This window comes from Pelecanus crispus, chromosome 1, assembly GCF_030463565.1.
Source record: "Pelecanus crispus isolate bPelCri1 chromosome 1, bPelCri1.pri, whole genome shotgun sequence".
Classification (NCBI taxonomy): domain Eukaryota; kingdom Metazoa; phylum Chordata; class Aves; order Pelecaniformes; family Pelecanidae; genus Pelecanus; species Pelecanus crispus.
The window spans coordinates 49,472,120-49,491,153 of record NC_134643.1 but is presented as its reverse complement, the minus strand read 5'-3'; the positions used below and the strand labels follow the sequence as shown (position 1 = coordinate 49,491,153).

Below are 19,034 nucleotides of genomic sequence, written 5' to 3'. Positions count from 1 at the left end.
CTTGATTTTCCTGACGTATCCGTGTCCCAGCGTGTCTCAGTGGATGGCCCAGCTGTACTGAGTACGCTCCAGAAGTGGCGTCTTTTGGAGACGCTGCTCCTAGACCCAGCTGTGAATGCCTGGAGCCGGGTGAAACCGACCTTCAGATAGCAAGAAAGAACCGGCACCCTGGCATTTACAGCTCTCGGCTGGGATGTGGTTCACATGCGGGATACAAACCCGAGTTTCTGTGTTCAGGGGAACACTCATGAGCACTTGCCTCTTTGCAATTACGGGTTTACCATGTGCTTGAGGAAGATGCCTCAGGTTATAAGGATAAGTGAATGGCGTAATCAGAGATGATGCTAAAATCTCTGAACTTTAATAAGGCACAGATACAGAAAAGTGGTTTTAAGTATGACTAACCAAAGTGCCTCTCGTTGTGAAAGCGCTCTCTCTGCAATATTGTGCAGACTTTTTAGCTGGCGACATACCGATCAATCGAGGGAGAGCAGCACTGTCATTATACATATGAGCAAAGCAGCAATAATTGAGGAAATAATTAAACAAATCCATGCTGGTATTCTTTTTTTCCCAATTAGGCTTTAGTTTATCATCTGTGCAAAGAGCCGGGAGATGGTGTGAGCAGTGTAATGACAGTAGTCTCAGAACACTGATTCCTCAATTTTTAGTTTTTCCGTTTTTGTCGGAACCTTTCTGGGTTTTGTTTCTTACTCCTTATTTTCCCACAGACCCATGTCCTTTTATAGCAAGAGAGTACTAGTGTAAGGTTTGCACTTGACCAGCAGATTTAATTTGAGCTTGATCCGATGATCCCATTGTGCAGGAAAGGAAACTCAGCCACATGCCAATTAAGTGACTAATAGGTTTTTTTCTTCCCAGCATCTCAGGAAAAGTCTGCAGGACAGTAAGTGGACTGCTTTACTCCTTTTCTTACCTAGCAACAGTTTTACATCAGGAAAGCTCCACTGACCTTACTCAAGATAACTTGAGAGGTATCTGGAGCTTAAGATAACTTTAAAGATCACTTTAAATATTCTAAAGTATCAGAACGTGCTCCCACAATATCTCCGTCAGTTGTTCACAGCACTACACCGTGTAGTAATCCATTTAGTCCTTTCTTGTTGTTTTATGTACAAGGTCTGAAAACTCTTTCCTCCTGCAGCCAAAGTACACCAACATCTGTTTCTGGGAAACGCAACCCTTAGGCTGTGTGAGGATCAGCTGCCCCTTCCATCATAGCAAACCTCGTAGTATAAAAGGACTCTTTTTGCCACCTACTAACAGTGAGTAACCATAGTTTCTCAACAACTTGGTCCTTAGAGTAAGTAAATACACAAAAATGGCCTTCCAGTGCTTACGTAATAGATATTAAGGTCCAGAAACGTACCATGGCAAATCAACTGCGTATCATCTGCTATCCCAGCAAGTTCAAGGGAAAGAAAGGAACGGTACTGGCATTTGAGTAGGGTTGCCATATGAATTTTTTCAGCTGTCATGTTACGGATCTTTCTACCAATCAGTGACATGAGAGACAAAGTCACAAATGGCAGTACAGGTTGCTAAGATCCGTGGAGTAAAAATGTTTCTTTACTTGGGTATTGGCTAGATTAAATCTCTCCAGTAGTGAACATGGTTTGTAGGCAGGAAATCATTTAACAGAAGTGAAAAGCAGCGTGTTTGGTGGGGGGAGGAGGCTGGTAGGGCCACTAGTAGCAGTATCTGTCGCCAGAGCACAACATGGTACATGGATGAGACACCCTTTGTGTAGATAACATCCGATTCGGGTGCTGTGTGTGCAGCTGTATTTCCAGTTCATTGTTGTGAATAACATTGATCAGGCTTGATCATTGGATGCAGGCTACCGAAGTAGAGTAACAGTGCGTAAGGCAGTAGAGTATGTGAAAATCAGATTATTTATGGAGAAACCCACCATTGCAACTTGGTTTTTTTCCTCAGTCCTTTCTAAGAGGAGTTGCTGTCTACCAGGAGTCCTGGCAGACAGCTGGAATGTGAAACAGGGTAAGAGTCCGGGGCAGGGAAGCAAGAGAGGTCAGAAATCAGGTGAAGCAGGAGTGAGAGCAAGTCAGCATGACTTGTAATATATGCATGAACAAGTGGACTAAAATATAGCTGCTCATGGGCCTTGTGTCCAGAGCTGTAGACAAGTGTCCTAAGAGAAGGCCAGAAAGACCTCTAGTCAGAAGCAAACACCTTGCGTTCCTGAAATTTGCCAAGGAAAAAGTAGCCTATCATATCTGGGCATGTTGAGCCTAACTAACCACATAGCACCAAGGCGAGAACTTGAGTGCTGTTTCTCTGAGTGCCCATGCTGCTTGAGTACAGTTCCCACATCCACAGCACTGGCCGCGGCAGCTAGTGCTGTCCTAAACACCACGTAGGCACGCTTTTGGGTGTGGTGTGAGTCAGAGGCCATGCCCAAGAGGCACTATGGACAACAGCATCCTGTGTAACAGCAACGTCCAACAACCAGAACGAGAAAATGGACCCAACCCTTTTTCTTTTTACCACAATATGCATGAATTCAAAGTCCATGTGCTCCACAATACATGTTGCTACAAAAAAAAGCCTACAAGCTAAAAATGGGTAATCCTGTGCTTAGCACTGCAAAATTCTTCAAAACTGATGCTCTGGGGAGTGATACAGGCCTGCTTATTATTCAGCATGTTTAAAATATTTTCCCGGGGGGGGTCCTAAACTGATGTACTTGCTTCAGCCCAGGTACTACTAATCACATGTTTCCCTATGTTGTAACAATCTATTGCTTTTTCATACTCCCTGTAGTTGGAAGATGCTCTTTTGCCAACCTCCGCAGAAGATTTTGCCTAAAAGGCACAGTCTGTCTAGTTAATGATTCTTTCAGTGCGCTAATGATTTCAGAACTATACCTGCTGCTCTGAACCTGGATTTGATATTCTAGTTCCCTCCTGTAAAAATGATGTTCTTTTCTGCAGATGCCCCATTGCAGCAGGGTGCCCAAGAAGGCATTCTGCATCCAGCCCATCGTCAAGGATCACTCAGAAATCAAGAGGATATTTTACTACCAATTCACCCTCCACTGATTATAAACCTCAGTGATGAAGAGGACGAAGAGGACGATCAAGAGGACGATCAAGAGAACTGTAAAGAGTCTTTTTCTTTCTTTTACAAGGAAGTAGAATGGGGTCTTTTGATACTTCACAACTCCTTTATTATAATAACCATTCTATTTTTAGAAAACAGTTTTTGAAATACTGTCCAGCTAATCTTCAAAACACAGCAACTGGTAGTCACCAGATGTGAGTAGGGCACCATTTTCTCACACCTCTGAAATGCCTAGCTGTATATTTCAATGAGGTATTAATTCACATACCTCTTTTTCTTTAAATAGAGTTTAAAATGTGATCCACAATTCAGATGGCCATCAAACACTCTTCAAAATTTCTCAGAATTTGGGGATGAAATTACAAGTTTAGGAGGTATTTCTTTCCTGGGAAAGAAACTTTTGAACAGGGGCTGTACACACTCATCACTGAAGGTGAAGTCACAGGCTGGTTGACAAAAGATACTTGTGTGACTTCAACTTCAATCATTTCTTCAGCCCATTTCCTAAACTCCATAGGCAGTCTCATTTTGTTACAGAAAGTTATTCTTCAATCTAGCCAAGAGAGTCCATACAACACTCTTCACTAGTTTACCTGAATGCGTACATATTTATAGACCTATCTTTGATTTTTTTTAAAGTGTAGTTCAGCTACTGAATGTATCTCACTTGGAGATGAGAGATTCATAGGGAAGGAACAAATTGCACATTCCCGGGCAGTGAAAGCGAGAGAACGACCTACTCTCATGCGTGCACTCCGCAAATTGCTGTGCTAGTTCTCAGGCAGCCCCAAGCTCCGTTTCACTTTCCCCTGCCCTTAGGTTGGCTGTCAGGGCTGCCTGGAAGTGCTTCCAAACTGGGTTTCACTCGGAGTAAGCCACATTCCTTGAAACAACATACAAAGTAGGGCTTTGCTAATCTCAGTAGTCTTTACTGAGTCAGGTAAGGAGCACTCACTTCACCAGCTCTGCGGGCACACATTACAGGGTAGTAACTTTGGGCAGAGGTCTCGTGACAAGCACTCCCTGGTGACATGTTGAATCAGAAGATTTCCTTTTGGGTGTAAATGAAGGAGTCTGTTGAAAACGAGTACTGAAGATGTTTTTGAATCATTTCCAATCAACAACCATTAGCTTCTTCATATGCGTTGTAACTGCAATTCCATTGCACTAGCAAACACCTCATATTAAGGAAGCATTTTTCTGTCCAGAAAATTCATTCTGGTCTCTGGTTATTAAGACTTGTTGAAGGGCTTTGTATAGCTCTCTAGGAATCTTTTACAAATCTTTCCTACAGATGTTTCTAACTGGGTGCCTAGGACTGCTGCAGATATTGAAGAGGAAAGAGCAGTAAAGGAAATCTGCTATAAATCTGGTAAATATGCAGCCAGTCACTCTTTCCTCAACAGCAATGCTGCCAACAGAGTAACCTTTGGCGTTTTTTTCCTTTTTGGGGTATGTTTAGGAGCGTATTACAGGACTCAGTACCCTCACGAACACCAGTCGACAACAACTGTGTCTTCACCTCAGGAAAATGAGCTACTACCCTTGGAAGCTACCGAGCGAGACTTGCAGAAAGGCAAGTACTTCTCACCTTCTTGGACAACGTTTACCACCTTTTAAGTTACTGTTACAGGGAGAAACTATGACAGAGTTTTAAAAGAGAGCATATTACAAGGAGCGTAAAAATACTTCATTCATTTTTCCCCATATGTGTATATATATATATAAACTTTGCATTTGTCAGTTATCATACAGAGAAATAACAAAGCTGCAAACCTGCATCTTGTGTAATGGGAGCTGATCCCTCTGCACAAACACAGCTGATCTTAGTGACGACACAGTGTTGTGCCCCATTGAGCTCAGTATGGAATCATGTCATTAAGGTTGAAGAATGCCCTGCTGTCCTTGAATTGACTTACTACTTAGTGGTATTTAATAATTTTTCTTCATAAATATTTATTAGCAGTAAAAGTAATAATAATTTCTGTAATATTCTTTTTTTCCCCTTACTTTATTAATGCAAAATAATTCAGCACCACTCTAGCGATGCTTGCTCTAGCTTTGAGCAAACTGGTACGCATTTTCTAGCTCCAGAACTGTATTGCACAGTACAACTGTATCTTACAGGCTACTTCTTTTCCTATGACCTTCATGTACAAAATGTATCTTTCTTTCAGATGTTCTTTACTCTCAGTAGTAAACAGTTACCACTGAGAAACAATTCTACAATTAAACCTCTGTTCATACACATCCGTATTTAAAGCTTTTAAAATGGACTTTCTCTGATTTTTTGTGAGCCTTAATGTATCAGCTGTTTGGTTTCATTGTATTCCTTGCATTTTTTTAATTAATTTCAGTTAAAAACTTAATGTAATTCTAAGAGGAGAAGCTTTGCATTGTTCGCATTTCTCAGGGTGCTCTTGAGTATCAATAACTTTGTGAGACTCCTTTCCTGTAGGAGGGGATTGTTCTGTGGCACAGTGGAACACATTTGTTGAAGGGAAAAAATGTGAGGCACAATCTCAGGAAAAAGAACAATTTGCACCACAGTATTCCAGTGTGAAAGGTACTTAATTATTATATATTTCCTAATTTTTAGAGGAGATTATTTTTGTTCCTCTGCAAGTGCGATGGACGTTACATACTTCACATGAAACCAACCTGAAGTGAAATTTTCCATTAACAGTGTGATTTCCTTCACTGCAAGATGACAGCAGTTGTTGTATGTTATGGTTCAGCTCTGCTTCTTTTAGGCAGTTTGCATCCTCTGTTAGATTCAATGTGACCAGGATCAGTCCCTGAGTTACCAACATCTGTGATGCCCACATGTTTGATCATATGATATGCTGTGCAATTCCCACTTCCCTTGAGTAAACCAGATTTGAGAAAGTGTACAAAGTAGTCACATACAGCAAATTAAAATGTCTACACCTAAGTACCTCAACGGATAGGCTTCATCCTTTTCACAAGAGAATTCTAGAAGATATTTGGCAGTGTAGCAAATGTATCAATCTGATTACTGTAGGTAAATTGTTCCTGATTATTCCTTGTGGTGTTAGAGTAAAAAGGAAAAAAGGACAGATTTTGGCTTTAAATGAACCCATAAACGGAAGCAGAATTTCATAATTGCTGCTGCATTCTGGCCTGCACTGAGAGGAAGCAAAAGTGCTTGTTTACACTAGCAGGAGAAAAGGAAGAACAGGCAAAGCCACATCTTCCTGCGGAGTAGCAGGGGCCAGGTGAAGAGCGCTGTGGCTACTTTGTACTGCAATTTGGCTCGTGAGGTTCTGTTTGTAGTGTGAAGTGGGCTTACCTGTGCAACCAATGCTATTACAATTTTCGCCTCACCATTGGTAGTATTGTGTTTTGTTCACAAACCGCCCATGTCCAGGATGTGTCTGGATGCTACAGACAGAAAAAGTAATTCATAGTTCAGCCAGGAGGAGTCCTTCGGAGTGCATTGCTCTCCATGGGTTCAACCATGGATGTCCCAGCACTTCACATACCACCTATGCAGTGCAGAGAAAGGATGTACCTGGTCTTTGTGTTTATTGTCAATTTGTGAGTTTGCTTTCAGGATTTCCCCTGCTAGAGGAAATGTAGCTACTTTTGCTTTCCTTTTGAGGAATGCTACTTTGAGAATCATTAACATGTAAAACCACGTTCCACCCAAGACGACCTGTGTATGAAGTGGGAGATTAGGTTTTCAAAGCACAAAACATTTTTGGATAAGAAAATTTTGTGTGCTTTTTACAAAAGTAAATGTGTTATTTTAATCCCTCAGAAACAAACCACACTGAGCTGGTAAAGAACCATCACTCTAAAGAAAAGAAGAAATGGATTTCTGAGGAGCCAAGAAATTCACCTAACAGAGTAACAGGAAAAGGTATTTTCAGAAAACAGTTGGCTTATTCATTTTTATTTACTAAACTGTTAGATGATTTAGCACCACCTAGTCCATTTCTTTTCTTAGTGTCAAATATGGACAATCCATATTTGCATTGGACTATCCACAGAGAACTTTTTTTAATCTTGTCTTCCAGCCTCCAGTCTCCTGCAATATGTCAAATTTTGAGTAATAGCACAACAATTTTCTTTCCGTTTGTTTTTTCACTTTTAGGAATTCACACTTCAGACCCCAAAGTAAAACCAAGTTACCAACAAAGGGGTCAAGGTATGGACGATGAAACTGCCTCTTCTATTCCTTACATGGGAGAAACTGGAAGAAAGACTTTTATGGATTCTTCAGAGCCTCGAAGATCAGCATATGTAGTCTACCGTACTGCCACTGTCACCCAAGAACCAAAGTTCAATGGATCTACAGGTGGGTTCCTGCTTACATAGGATTTTCAAAATGCCTCAAATATACCTGTCCGTACTGCGCTGCTTTCTGTTTTGTCCCTGCAGGTGAATATGAAGTTATTTATGCCTAAATACGGGCAAGAGTAAATTTGATCCAGCATAATTTTCACAAGTAGATTGCAGCAGTATCCATAGGCAGAAATGTAAGGCTTTGTAAAGCTTTATAAAGCTTTACAATTAGTCAGACAGAATATTCATGAACAGTATTTTAGCCACCTTCATAGCAGGAATTCACTTCTCTGTCCAACAAAGAGGGATGAATGCAACGATATGCCGATGCACATGAATATACCGATGCCCACTTTTTACAGCATCGTTTATGTAATTTATTCTTCTGGAAATATTTAATAAACCCTGGAATAGTCCACCTTTAGCTTCTCATTTTCCTCTAAATATTGATAGCAATAGTAGTAGAAGTAGTTTTGCAGTAGAACTTCAGTATCCTTTCAGGAAACCTTTCTTGTTCAGTTTTTCTCCTCCCAGCAGAGGATGAAGGAATGACCTTTTGTTGCATGGTACTTTTTCACAACTAGGATTTCACTGCAGTTTTGATTATGATAGATTTATGATTGGTTTGGCTTTAAACGACCCTATATATGGAAGCAGAATTTCATAATTGCTGCTGCATTCTGGCCTGCACTGAGAGGAAGCAAAAGTGCTTATTTACACTAGCAGGAGAAAAGGAAGAACAAGCAAAGCCACATCTTCCTGTGGAGTAGCAGGGGCCAGGTGAAGAGCACTGTGGCTACTTTGTACTGCAATTTGGCTCGTGAGGTTCTGTTTGTAGTGTGAAGTGGGCTTACCTGTGCAACCAATGCTATTACAATTTTCGCCTCACCATTGGTAGTATTGTGTTTTGTTCACAAACCGCCCATGTCCAGGATGTGTCTGGATGCTACAGACAGAAAAAGTAATTCATAGTTCAGCCAGGAGGAGTCCTTCGGAGTGCATTGCTCTCCATGGGTTCAACCGTGGATGTTCCAGCGCTCCACATACCACCTATGCAGTGCAGAGAAAGGATGTATCTGGGGAGGAAGTCAGCACTTAGAGGACAGAGGTGGATGAGGGGGTTGTGTTCATGGCTGTACTTGAGACAGTCTGAAAATACATTCAGAGAAATGGATAGAGATCTTTCCCCAAAGCATTACTTCAACTAAGTTCTCTGAAGCTTTAGGAACTATGATGACATGCATCTTCAAAATACCTTAAATTCCATCAGGTAGGATTCCTATACATCATTCATGAAAAGCGAGAAGCTAAAGAGCAAGCAGGTAATCGGTAGCTGGTTCTTTACTTTGGAGCCACAGTCGCCCCTAAGCTGTATATTATGGTATTTTCTCAGAGAGCATGAGGGTTACACATCGGGTGCTCAGGTTGCTCTAGACAGGATCCAAGTAACTAACAAAGGAGAAAGAAGAATATAAACCCAGAGGTGGTTAAAGGAAATTGCACTGAACTAATCCCTAGCTCAGAGGGGTGGGAGGAAGAGAATGGCAGTGCCATTCCCTGGGCTTACACACAAGCAGCTAAAAGATTCCTTCTCTTGCCTTTCCAGGTGATGGGACTACAGTTCCTACAAAACGGAATCATACAAAAAGAGAAGGAGAGAGTACAGGAAGGAGAGTACCAACAGAGAGTGTTCCCAGAACAGACCGTAGACCCTCTGAAAATGGAGGTAAGGGACTTGAGCATCATCAGCTTCTCTTTGCTGAGCATCCTTTGGGAAATACAATAACTGAATGTCTTTGGATCGGGCTATCCACAAAGAACAAGTTTTAGTCTTGGCTTCCAGCCTCCAGTCTCCTGCAGTATGTCAAATTTTGAGTTAACAGCACAACAGGTTTGTTTCCGTTTGCTTTTCCACTTTCAGGAATTCACACTTCAGACCCCAGAGTAAAACCAAGTTACCAACAAAGGGGTCAAGGTAAGGACGATGAAACTGCTGCTTCTATTCCTTACACGAGAGAAACTGGAAGAAAGACTTATGTCAATTCTTCAGAGCCTCGAAGATCAGCATACGTGGTCTACCGTTCTGTCACCGTCACCCAAGAACCAAAGCTCAATGGATCTCCAGGTGGGTTCCTGCTTACACAGGATTCTCAAAATGCCTCAAATATCCCTGTCTGTATTGCTCTGCTTTCTGTTTTGTCCCTGCAGGTGAATATGAAGTTAATTATAAAGCTTTATGCTTAGTCAGGCAGAATATTCATGAACAGTAGTTTAACTACCTTCATAGCAGGAATTCACCTCTCTGCCCAACAAAGAGCGATGAATGCAATGATGTGCCAATGCGCACGAATATACTGATCCCTGATTTTTACAGCATCTTTTAGATGATTTATTCTTTGGAAATATTTCATAAACCTCAGAATAGTCCACCTTTAGATTCCCTGTTTATCCTAAATACTGACAGCAATAGTAGTAGAAGTAGTTTTGCAGTAGAATTTCAGTTTCCTCTCCAGAAACATTTCTTATTCAACTCTTTTCCTCCCAACAGGGGGCAAAGGAATGACCTTGCCTTGCACGGTATTTTTCCACAACCAGGATTTCACTGCAGTTTTCATTAGGATGGAGTTACGATTGCTTTCAGTATTTAGGATTATGCTTCATCTTGAATAAACAAGGGCTTGGGTCTTATTCAAACTTCCGTTATTGATTTAAAGGCATTGTAATTTTTTGTGATTTATATTATTATTTTTTCACATTGTTTGTGTTGGACAGAGGACTGAATTCATTCTTCCTGCCATTCCTGCAGGACGATAGATGCCTTCATCTTTTTTCCATCTTTGAAACACTCTCCTGTCCTCTTGATAGCACATGCTATGTCATCAATTTGACAGTTTCCAACTTTCCAGGTTAAAAAAGGATAGAGCATCCCAAAAAAGAGGCGATTGGCATTTCTGTCATCAGAACAACCACTACCATTTTTGCTGCCTTTCTTTTCAGCAGTACCTGAGCCATATGGTGGGAAATGCTCCAAACAAAAGAATCAGCTTGACACCAAGAGAAGATTCTGGACCCAAACGGAAAACTACGGTAATACTTACATGTTGTGCATAAACTGAAAGTTTTAGGATTATTGTGCAATGAAGAATTTGAATTCATGGAATTAAGCTGGAATTAACAGAAAACCAGAGTATTAATAATACTCAATTTTAACCAAATTTGACAGAAAACGCGTACTCATTGGGCAGCATACTCCGAAGCAAAGTCAACTGCCTAGCACAAAAACTCTGCTTGCACAAGCAGAGGCCAACACGGAGATTGGCTTATGGATGCGTTTAATCTAAAAGCAGTTGATGGCTTTGGAAAGGTTTTCACCACAGGAACAGTCACTTTGTTCGAGTCACGGGTGTCCGTGCCAGAATCGCCTCGTTTGGAAGATCCTGTGAGCCCAATGGAAACGCTGCAAGGTTGCAAGGGATCTTTCAAGTGCTAGACAGAAAGTCTGTATTGAACGCTAGCTTGTATTTCAGAGGTGCTGTATCATTCACCTGACGCATTCACTGACGCTTCAGCTAACGTAATATTTTAAAGTCACATATCAGGCTAAGAGAGTCTTTCCTGCAATTGGAGCTGAAATTAAGAGACAATGTCTATGTTTTTCCTGTAGACAAATACAATTCAGGATCCCATAATGCACCAACCTGGAGGAAAAGAAAGCCACATGCAAAAACCTTCTCCAAGTTTAAAACAACCATTCAGGTAACTGCTTGATAGACAGTTTTACAAGTCACTCTCCGTAGCAAGAGCGACATGTCTCTCCCCCCCTACAAAAGGGAGAATTGCTCTTAAAACCTCCCCAACCAAAACCCACAAGATCCTAAGCAATGCTGAGTAGTCTGAAAGAGCAGTTAATAGTTTTGTGTGTTTGCGGACATGTAAATTTGCCTGTATGACTAACCCACCATTTCTAGTATTTTCACAATACTACTGATTTTACAAAAGCAAAAGTGGTACCTGCAGTGCCATGCTCAGCGTTAGGCCGCTTTGATTCCAGTCTGAGACGCAAATTCTGTTGAGGCACCACAGAGATGCAAAGCACCTAAAGGCACCCTCTGTAATCCCTCACCAGGCTCGCTACCGTATCTGGTTTCTCTGTGCAAGTACCACATGGTTCTCAAACATCTGCTTGGGAAGCTTTTAGAGGAAAAAAAACTGCAACGGAATATTCTGAAACATGGGCAAATGATATTAGGATGATTTTTTTTTAATTATTTCCCCTGTTGCTTCTGCAAGCCTTGAAAGTTTACTACTTAAAATGTTTCTGAAAGAGCATGTAGTTCCACTCTAATCACTTATGCACAAAACATCCCGTGTATCTATTTTGACTGCAGAGCCAAGAAGACATGGAAATGAATAGAAAAGGAGAACGATATGTAGACAGGAGAAAGAGATGAAGCGAGTCCGTCAATTAACAAGAAAAATCTAAACGGAAATAAGGACATTATCAACTGGAGATCCAAAGAGGATAAAATTGCAAATTCCAAAAATAAGATGTAGGAAGTACATTATAATGTTTGAAAACTGATAAAAATGGAAATTAAAAAACTGTGCTCTGTATTGTCACATATGAATGTCTTCGACATTTTTACTAAGTTTAATCTTTTATGAAAATTTGGTGGTGTAAATGATTTTTACCGACTGTCTTTTAAGGCATCATTCCTAACATGGATAAATGCTGTTAGTTTTACTTAGCAGTTTCAGAGGACTTTTAATGTAAACTGCAGTATTCCTGCATTCTAGAAAGTATCAGTTTTGGTGTGAAAGCCAGATTCTTAGATGGTTTAGCTTTTTGCCAGATGTTTGGGGACTCAGTCTGAGTTTGATCTTGAGATTTTGCCCTTTTAAGCAGGGTAGCAGAACTATGTTATGAACTAAATGAACTTCACAACAAAACTCTCAGAATTAACTGAAATGTGCTTTTACACACATTTTAAAGTATAAAAGATTGGGTAAAGACTGAGAGAAAGACTGACAAGAAGGATACTTTAATATTGCTTGATGAAGAAACACACCTCATACTAAATTGTTATATATATGTGACTTCATATATTTGTCTCAGATGTTTTTTCATTTTTGCATTTGCCTGACCTTTGGTCATTCTTAGAACATCCTCAGTTTCGGAGGAGAGCCCTTCAAACTTCTTTCTGTAACCCTGGGATCCAGTAATTATCTCGGTGGCACCTGTAACTGTCAATATAAAAGCGTTTTGCTTCCTTGGAGCCTTTTCTTCATTGTGGCTGTTTAGAACATGAGGATGGATCAGCTACCACCTGGGGTGCCTTCTCGCTGAAATGATTCTATTTTTCCATGAGAGATAGTAATACATTTTTCTGTTCTACTTTATTGAGAGTATCTTGCAGAAACCTTGGGTGGTAATGGCGTGATTTTTATTCTATTTAGAAATTTAATTTTTAATAATTTAAACTTAAAAATTGCTGTAGTGATTATAAACATGTATGCAGTTGGGCATCACTTTCCTTAACTGAGAGAAGAATAGAAAAACTTAGAGTATCTGGTTTAGCTGCGAGTTACAAAACATACAAGAAACATCTTTTTAAACTCAAGGACTAAGTGTATGGGAAATGTTAATTTTCCATATGCTAATAAGAATTAGACATTGGAGTTTCAAATTGTAGCACACGATGCCTTGAGGCAACATTTTATATATTGTCTGCCTGAGGCAATTTAAAATCTTAATTCAGAGGGCTATAATGTCCAGGTTTTTTTCACATCTTGAAAAATGCTTTTAATCTCATTTTTTCCATGTAAAAGAAATGGAAGTTTTACATTTACTAATTGTTCAATGTCTCCATAATTTAGAGTAATTAATCTGGTAGGACCATAAATTGGGCAAGGGTAAATGCTGTTATTCTGGTGTGATTTTTGCATTCCATTAAAAAGGATTTCCATATTTAATTTTTGCAACTCTTTAGCATTGTTACTATATGGATGTATAGGCTCAGGCTGTGCTGTGCCTGCTGCGTTGCACCGCACAGATCCCTTGCCCGCAGGACAAACTCAGCCCGTTCCTTGGAACAGAGGAGCCCACAGACAGCTCCTGCTTGGTGCCGGTGGTTACACCTCCTGCCTGACCTCACCTTTATCTAACAATGCAGCGAGAAGAAGTTCTCATGGGAACATCCTTTTTGTTTGACAGTAGAAATGAGGAATACAGTTGGCTTCTTTAGGAAAATCCTGTAAGAGCTCAAATGACCAAAATGCGGTAACTTTTCCACAGACGGGATCTGCAGGGTGTGCTGGGCCATGGTCAGAGGCCCATTCGATGCTGCACAACTCAGGGTTCCCAGCATCTGAAGGGTCATATGATTATCTGTACGCTCCTCCTTTTCTTTTTAGTGTGATCTCAAAAAACCCCAGCATCTTAAGAGATGCTTTATAGAATCTGAGTGCCTTTGCAACTGGGATCATAAAGAACTGGCACCTCCTGGTGCAACTGAACCCACCTCCCTACCATGAAAAGCCAACCCAACAAGCCAAAGCCAAAAGAAAATCGTTTTCTAGTGTCTTAACATGCCAATATTCCCAGGAGCGGATTGGGCTAAGTGTCAGGCCCAGCTCAAAGGGAAGAGAAAGAAATGCAGGAGCTGAAGGACATGGCCATGAGGGCAATACTTGGCTGATCCTGGATTGTTGTGGAACCACAGCCTCAGTACATGATCTCTCATCCCTTTTCACTGGAGCTTTCTGTAGAGAAATTACTGTTCTCTTAGTCATCACTTGCTCAACCCAGCAAGTCACAGATACTAAAAAATACCTTGTCATTGTACAAAAAATACATGGCTCAACGAGATATTAACAGGTCCTGTGAAGTGTTAACTGCTCCTGGCTGAATCAGGGGAAGGGAAGTGATCAGTGCTTTGTCTGATCAAATCCTTAGTTAAGATTTTCCTTTCACAGCTTCAAAGGCACCAAGAGCCATGAAAATAAGAAACATATGTGTGTGTGCTCCAGATCACAGATGCATCCCCTACGATATTACTTAATCCCTTTCGGCCTGCTTGTCTCTGTCATTAGGACTCCAAAGAGGAGTCAAAGGAAATTGAGGATAGTCAACCTTTCAAGCAGCGAGGCCCTAAAGATTGCATTCCTGTGTTTTCACAGACTCGCTGCACCACGGACCCCCCCACTGGTTTAAACTAACAGTAATTGAAAGTAAGCCCTGAGATAATGAGCCAAGCATCAGAGGCAGAGGGTTACTGAAGGAGAGTTGAACCTGCCCTGGTATTATGTATGCATATACTTAATCTGCTGCTGAATTGAAAGACCCAAGGGGAAGAAATGATTTGTTGCTTTCACCTTATGCATGTTAAAACATGTTAACGTTTTTCCAGATGGTACTGCTAAAAGCATGTCAGCCATCTAGTGTAGGTGAATCATATTAGATAGTAAACAGATTAACAGCGGTACGACCTGTATTTTATTAAAAGTATGCAAAGCTGCTAGCCTGAGATTCTGTATTCCTGAACAAACTCATATGGCTAATTTAAAACCACTAACTCCCAGGATCTTAACAGCACTGATATTTTAAATAAGCTGTTTATTAATTAACGTAGCAAAGTCTGTCTCAAGTCAACACCCAAATGAGAAAAGAACTGGTTGTTGTAAAATAAAAACTGAACGGAACTTCCCTGGGAATTGTAGAGATTGCTTAAAAAAGAAGGATTTTGACAACTTCCTTCTAATGAAAATATTTGGCGATAAAAGCTCCCTTGTATGGCAAACCTTTATGTAAATATATACATTTATTTAAAACAAAGAGCGAGCCTGTAAATTATTTAATCGGCTCTGCAGTCACTAGGGGTCAGTGCAGTCACAGGAATGGGTTCACACAACGCCCAGGAGTGAACTTTCATTTAGAGTGCACTTGATTCCAGCTCCCCAAAGCTAAAGCCTCTGCAGTTTTCTGCAACGGCTTTAAATTAAGACAAAAGGGCCCAATAGGCTTGTTATGCTTCCTAATGGCCAACTCAGGGGACAGGTCCAACAATCTATATTCAAAATTGCTAAATAGCTATTTTTTGTCTCTTAAAACACAGTGATGAGGTAACCCTACTTCTCCCTCATCCTACACGTTTTCCAAAAGGCATTTCTGTTACCTCCTGATCTGGAAGCCCTTCACCACAGCTTCTTCTCAGGGAAACAGTCTTTGAAAAGGGGTGTTCCCAGACTGAGAGTCTCCTTTAACCTTTCCAGTCTGGAAAAGTTTTAGATAATTTTAAATGCTTTTGCTTTTCACATTCTTAAAATGCTTAATTCTTAATGCTTGAAATACAAGGGAAGTCCTGCTGCTCCTTTCCTCTTTTTATTTCCTAACAAAAAGGCAGTTAGGCAGAACAAAATATTAAAATTTAGAGGACCTTTTGAGAAGTTAAGGTGAACATCCAAGACTCTTTACTTAGTTGAAGAACAGATATACAAAAGACACTTTTGCAGTTTTTTATGACACATTTTGCTTCCCCTGGACAAAAGCAATGTCTTCAAAGGTTGGTATCCTTGTTGTTGCTGTTCATGCATGATGAAGGCTTATTAATGAATTTCCACTGTAAGGATAGAATGTGCTTCTTACATCTTCACAACTCCTTCTGCCCCCCAGCAGAATCTGCAGAGCAGATTTTGAAGATTATACTGCCTTATAGGAGTATGCACCAAGCACAACATACTCTGACATGACCCACGGTAATTCTATTGACTTCAACACAATTATTCATATTCTTAAATTCAAGTGTATTTTGACTGATCACAGCAGAGTGGCTTCCAAGGTTTTCACTGCGGTATGCATTGCAGCCTGCCAAATTGATATTGCTTTTGGAGACAAATGAGGATGAAAAATCCAGCAAGACTTTAGCTTTTCAAGCGAAATTTGCAAACTGGGCAAATATAGTAGAGAATTGTAGGAGGAACAATAAATCATGAAAACGTGACAATCAGTTGCAAGTTAGATAAACCAAGCCTCATACCAGCTCTTTCAGTTGGCCAGTGCCAATTAAAACCTTTGTTCTCTTGGCATAGGGAGTACCTGCTGCTGAAGACAGAAGTCTTGAATAGCTTGTCCTCATAAGTACCAGACCATTAATGTTCAGAAATGAAATATTTGTTTTGGGGGATTATTCAGTTTATTCCATTATGTTTACATCTGTAGGTCTTTCTCATAGGCCAAAGCACTATAGTGTGTGTGTCAGTACATCTTGGACGGATGGACTGCTGAAGTAGACACTGATACGACTTTTCATGTCACTGCCAGCTGTCAAGAGAAGTCTTGAGGCTGTTAAAGAACTAAACCTGAATAGTTTGTGGCTGTATTTTTGTGGCCAGTGTAAGGAATTGAAAAAGATGATAGCCAAAGTATTTTGCAAACTACTTGAAATTGGATCTTTGGGAGAGGGAGTTGTCCAGCATTCTGTGAAGTGACAATCATGCATTCTTTAGTGAAAATACCACATGACAGTAGCACTGAGATTCCTGGTACACTAACAGTAAAATTTCCTTCAGGTAAGGCAGCTGCAATGTTTCAAGTCTGGAAACTGGCAGATGTTTAGCATTTCTTACCTTGAGGCCACAGATACCTGCTGTTTGATTTAAGGCATTAGAAAAACTATCAGCATGGCTTGAACTGAAGTTGCTGTAAAATAAATAGCCACAGCAGTTGAACTCTCCTGATTTCCTATTGTTTTATTTGCCCTAGAGTGCACTGCACTATTTTAAAGTGACACACCTCAGGGATTCACAGCAGACTGTCCTCCCCTTATGGCAGCATGACTGATCCAACATTTGGTTTGCTGGAAAAAGCTGTTTTAAAAGCCATTATTTTAAAATCCCCAGGATAGTACACACTAATGTTATTTAAAAGCCAAAAAATAACAGCGCATAAGATCTACTCTGATAGACTAGTGACCACTTTTTAGTAGGGTACATAATGGAGATAGGTTTTAGCTTACAAGATCATATCATTAATCTCTCAAGAATTTGGTATATGACTCTCATCAGAGCTGCTCTAGAGAAAACCAGTCTCTTAATTCCCATGTAAACTCAAGGCAAACAGTAGCAAAGAGCTAATGTCCTGAAAAGAAGGTTTCCTGATTTTGTTTTTTGTGTACATTTATTTATTTATTTAAAATGTACACTATTTTACTGTTGGTAAAACTACTATTTTCCACATTACATGACTTGTTTCAGTAACCTTGTACTGTAAATTCATAACCTGTTCCTCTTTTTTCTTAGAATCTACAAGTTGCAATGCCTGCATTTTGTTGTCCCTGCATGCATAGGATATCTGTGCTGACTGAAACTACACAGGATAATAAACTATGATTTCTTGAGGCAGATTGCCAGTCTAGATATCCCAATAACCCATTTCCAAGAGTGACCAAAAGAGGGTGCTTCAGCGAAACTGCAGGCATGTCCAAAGCAGGGAAATAATGAGCAGTACATGCAGTACAAAGAAAGTTTCTTTGTTTAGTAGTGATCTTATGGCTTGAAGTGAGTGATTTTTATTTTCTTTCCAAATATGTCTTCCTCCTGCCTAATATAATTGGAACAGTCAGTTCCACAGGTTTTTGTTGTGATGTACTAAATGTATTCTTTTTTAAAATCAGGTTTCAACTTCTTGACTTTCCTTTCCATTAAAATGATGTGCCCTTTTTCTATAAACAAGTAACTACACTGAAGACAGACAATTGGTATTTTTATTCTGTTAAAAATTCTGACATTTCAAAAAGGTTATAATTCAATATTTTGTGTCGTCTGTCCTCGTGCACCGCCCCCCGCCCCCTTGCCATTTTTGTGAACTCAGAGCAGTTTGCTATCTCAGTTCTTAGGACTTTTATGATGCCACTATGCCTATGTTCCCCTGAATCCTGGGAGGGCAACTTTCCACAGACTATTTTCAAGAACTGGGAAACTGTAAAAATTTCTTGGATTTAAGGATAAACTAGGGACTTCCTCAGATTAAGGGTAGAAAGTTGTAATTGTGCATATTAGAGTGCTCTGGGAAAAAGATGCATTCTCAAGCCGTCCCACAGAAAATTTTTTCCTACAAACTTTTGCCATCAGGACAGTGGGCCTCATGAGGATATGCTACTTTGTTGTTTTGCCTGCCCCACACAGGTGATGATTGCACATCACTGTCCCTATGACCATCACCCTCAAGGAACTGTGAATTCTGTTCCTGCTCATCCATTTCCAGATTTCTTATAGATGACATTGCAATGCCTGCTGCCTGAATTGCTGCTGACCACTGCAAAGGCCCAGTGAAGGGTGAAAGAATGACAGGCTTACACATACAGCTGCAGCATACCTCTGAGAGGAGACCTTGATGGCCTGCTCCCGACCCTGACAGATCAGGAAGATGGGTTAATAACATCCTCAGAGTCTCTGCAGTTGCTCTGCCCCTTCTTGATCAGGGATTGTGTCTAGAGGATGAGACAACATCCAGCTTGTGGGGCAACATTGTCCTCAGGACAGGAGATGACCAGCAATAGATGCAGGAAGACCTTTGGATGTGGAGGGGTGCAGTTGTGGCCTTCTGCCAAGAACTAGCGCCA

The 19,034-nt window shown here is 40.5% G+C and overlaps 1 protein-coding gene across 1 annotated transcript in view; it reads left to right on the top strand.

Moving 5' to 3' along the window:
* Window positions 1-323: 323 nt before the first annotated feature.
* Window positions 324-19,034, top strand: part of LOC142597271 (uncharacterized protein C12orf50 homolog) — an 83,774-nt gene continuing 65,063 nt past the window's right edge. The window contains exons 1-8 of the mRNA XM_075728239.1: window positions 324-328; window positions 1,141-1,286; window positions 2,976-3,143; window positions 4,400-4,477; window positions 4,568-4,681; window positions 9,023-9,142; window positions 9,338-9,541; window positions 11,081-11,172. Coding sequence (XP_075584354.1) covers window positions 324-328; window positions 1,141-1,286; window positions 2,976-3,143; window positions 4,400-4,477; window positions 4,568-4,681; window positions 9,023-9,142; window positions 9,338-9,541; window positions 11,081-11,172 — 927 coding nt within the window. The remainder of the gene's footprint in view (window positions 329-1,140; window positions 1,287-2,975; window positions 3,144-4,399; window positions 4,478-4,567; window positions 4,682-9,022; window positions 9,143-9,337; window positions 9,542-11,080; window positions 11,173-19,034) is intronic.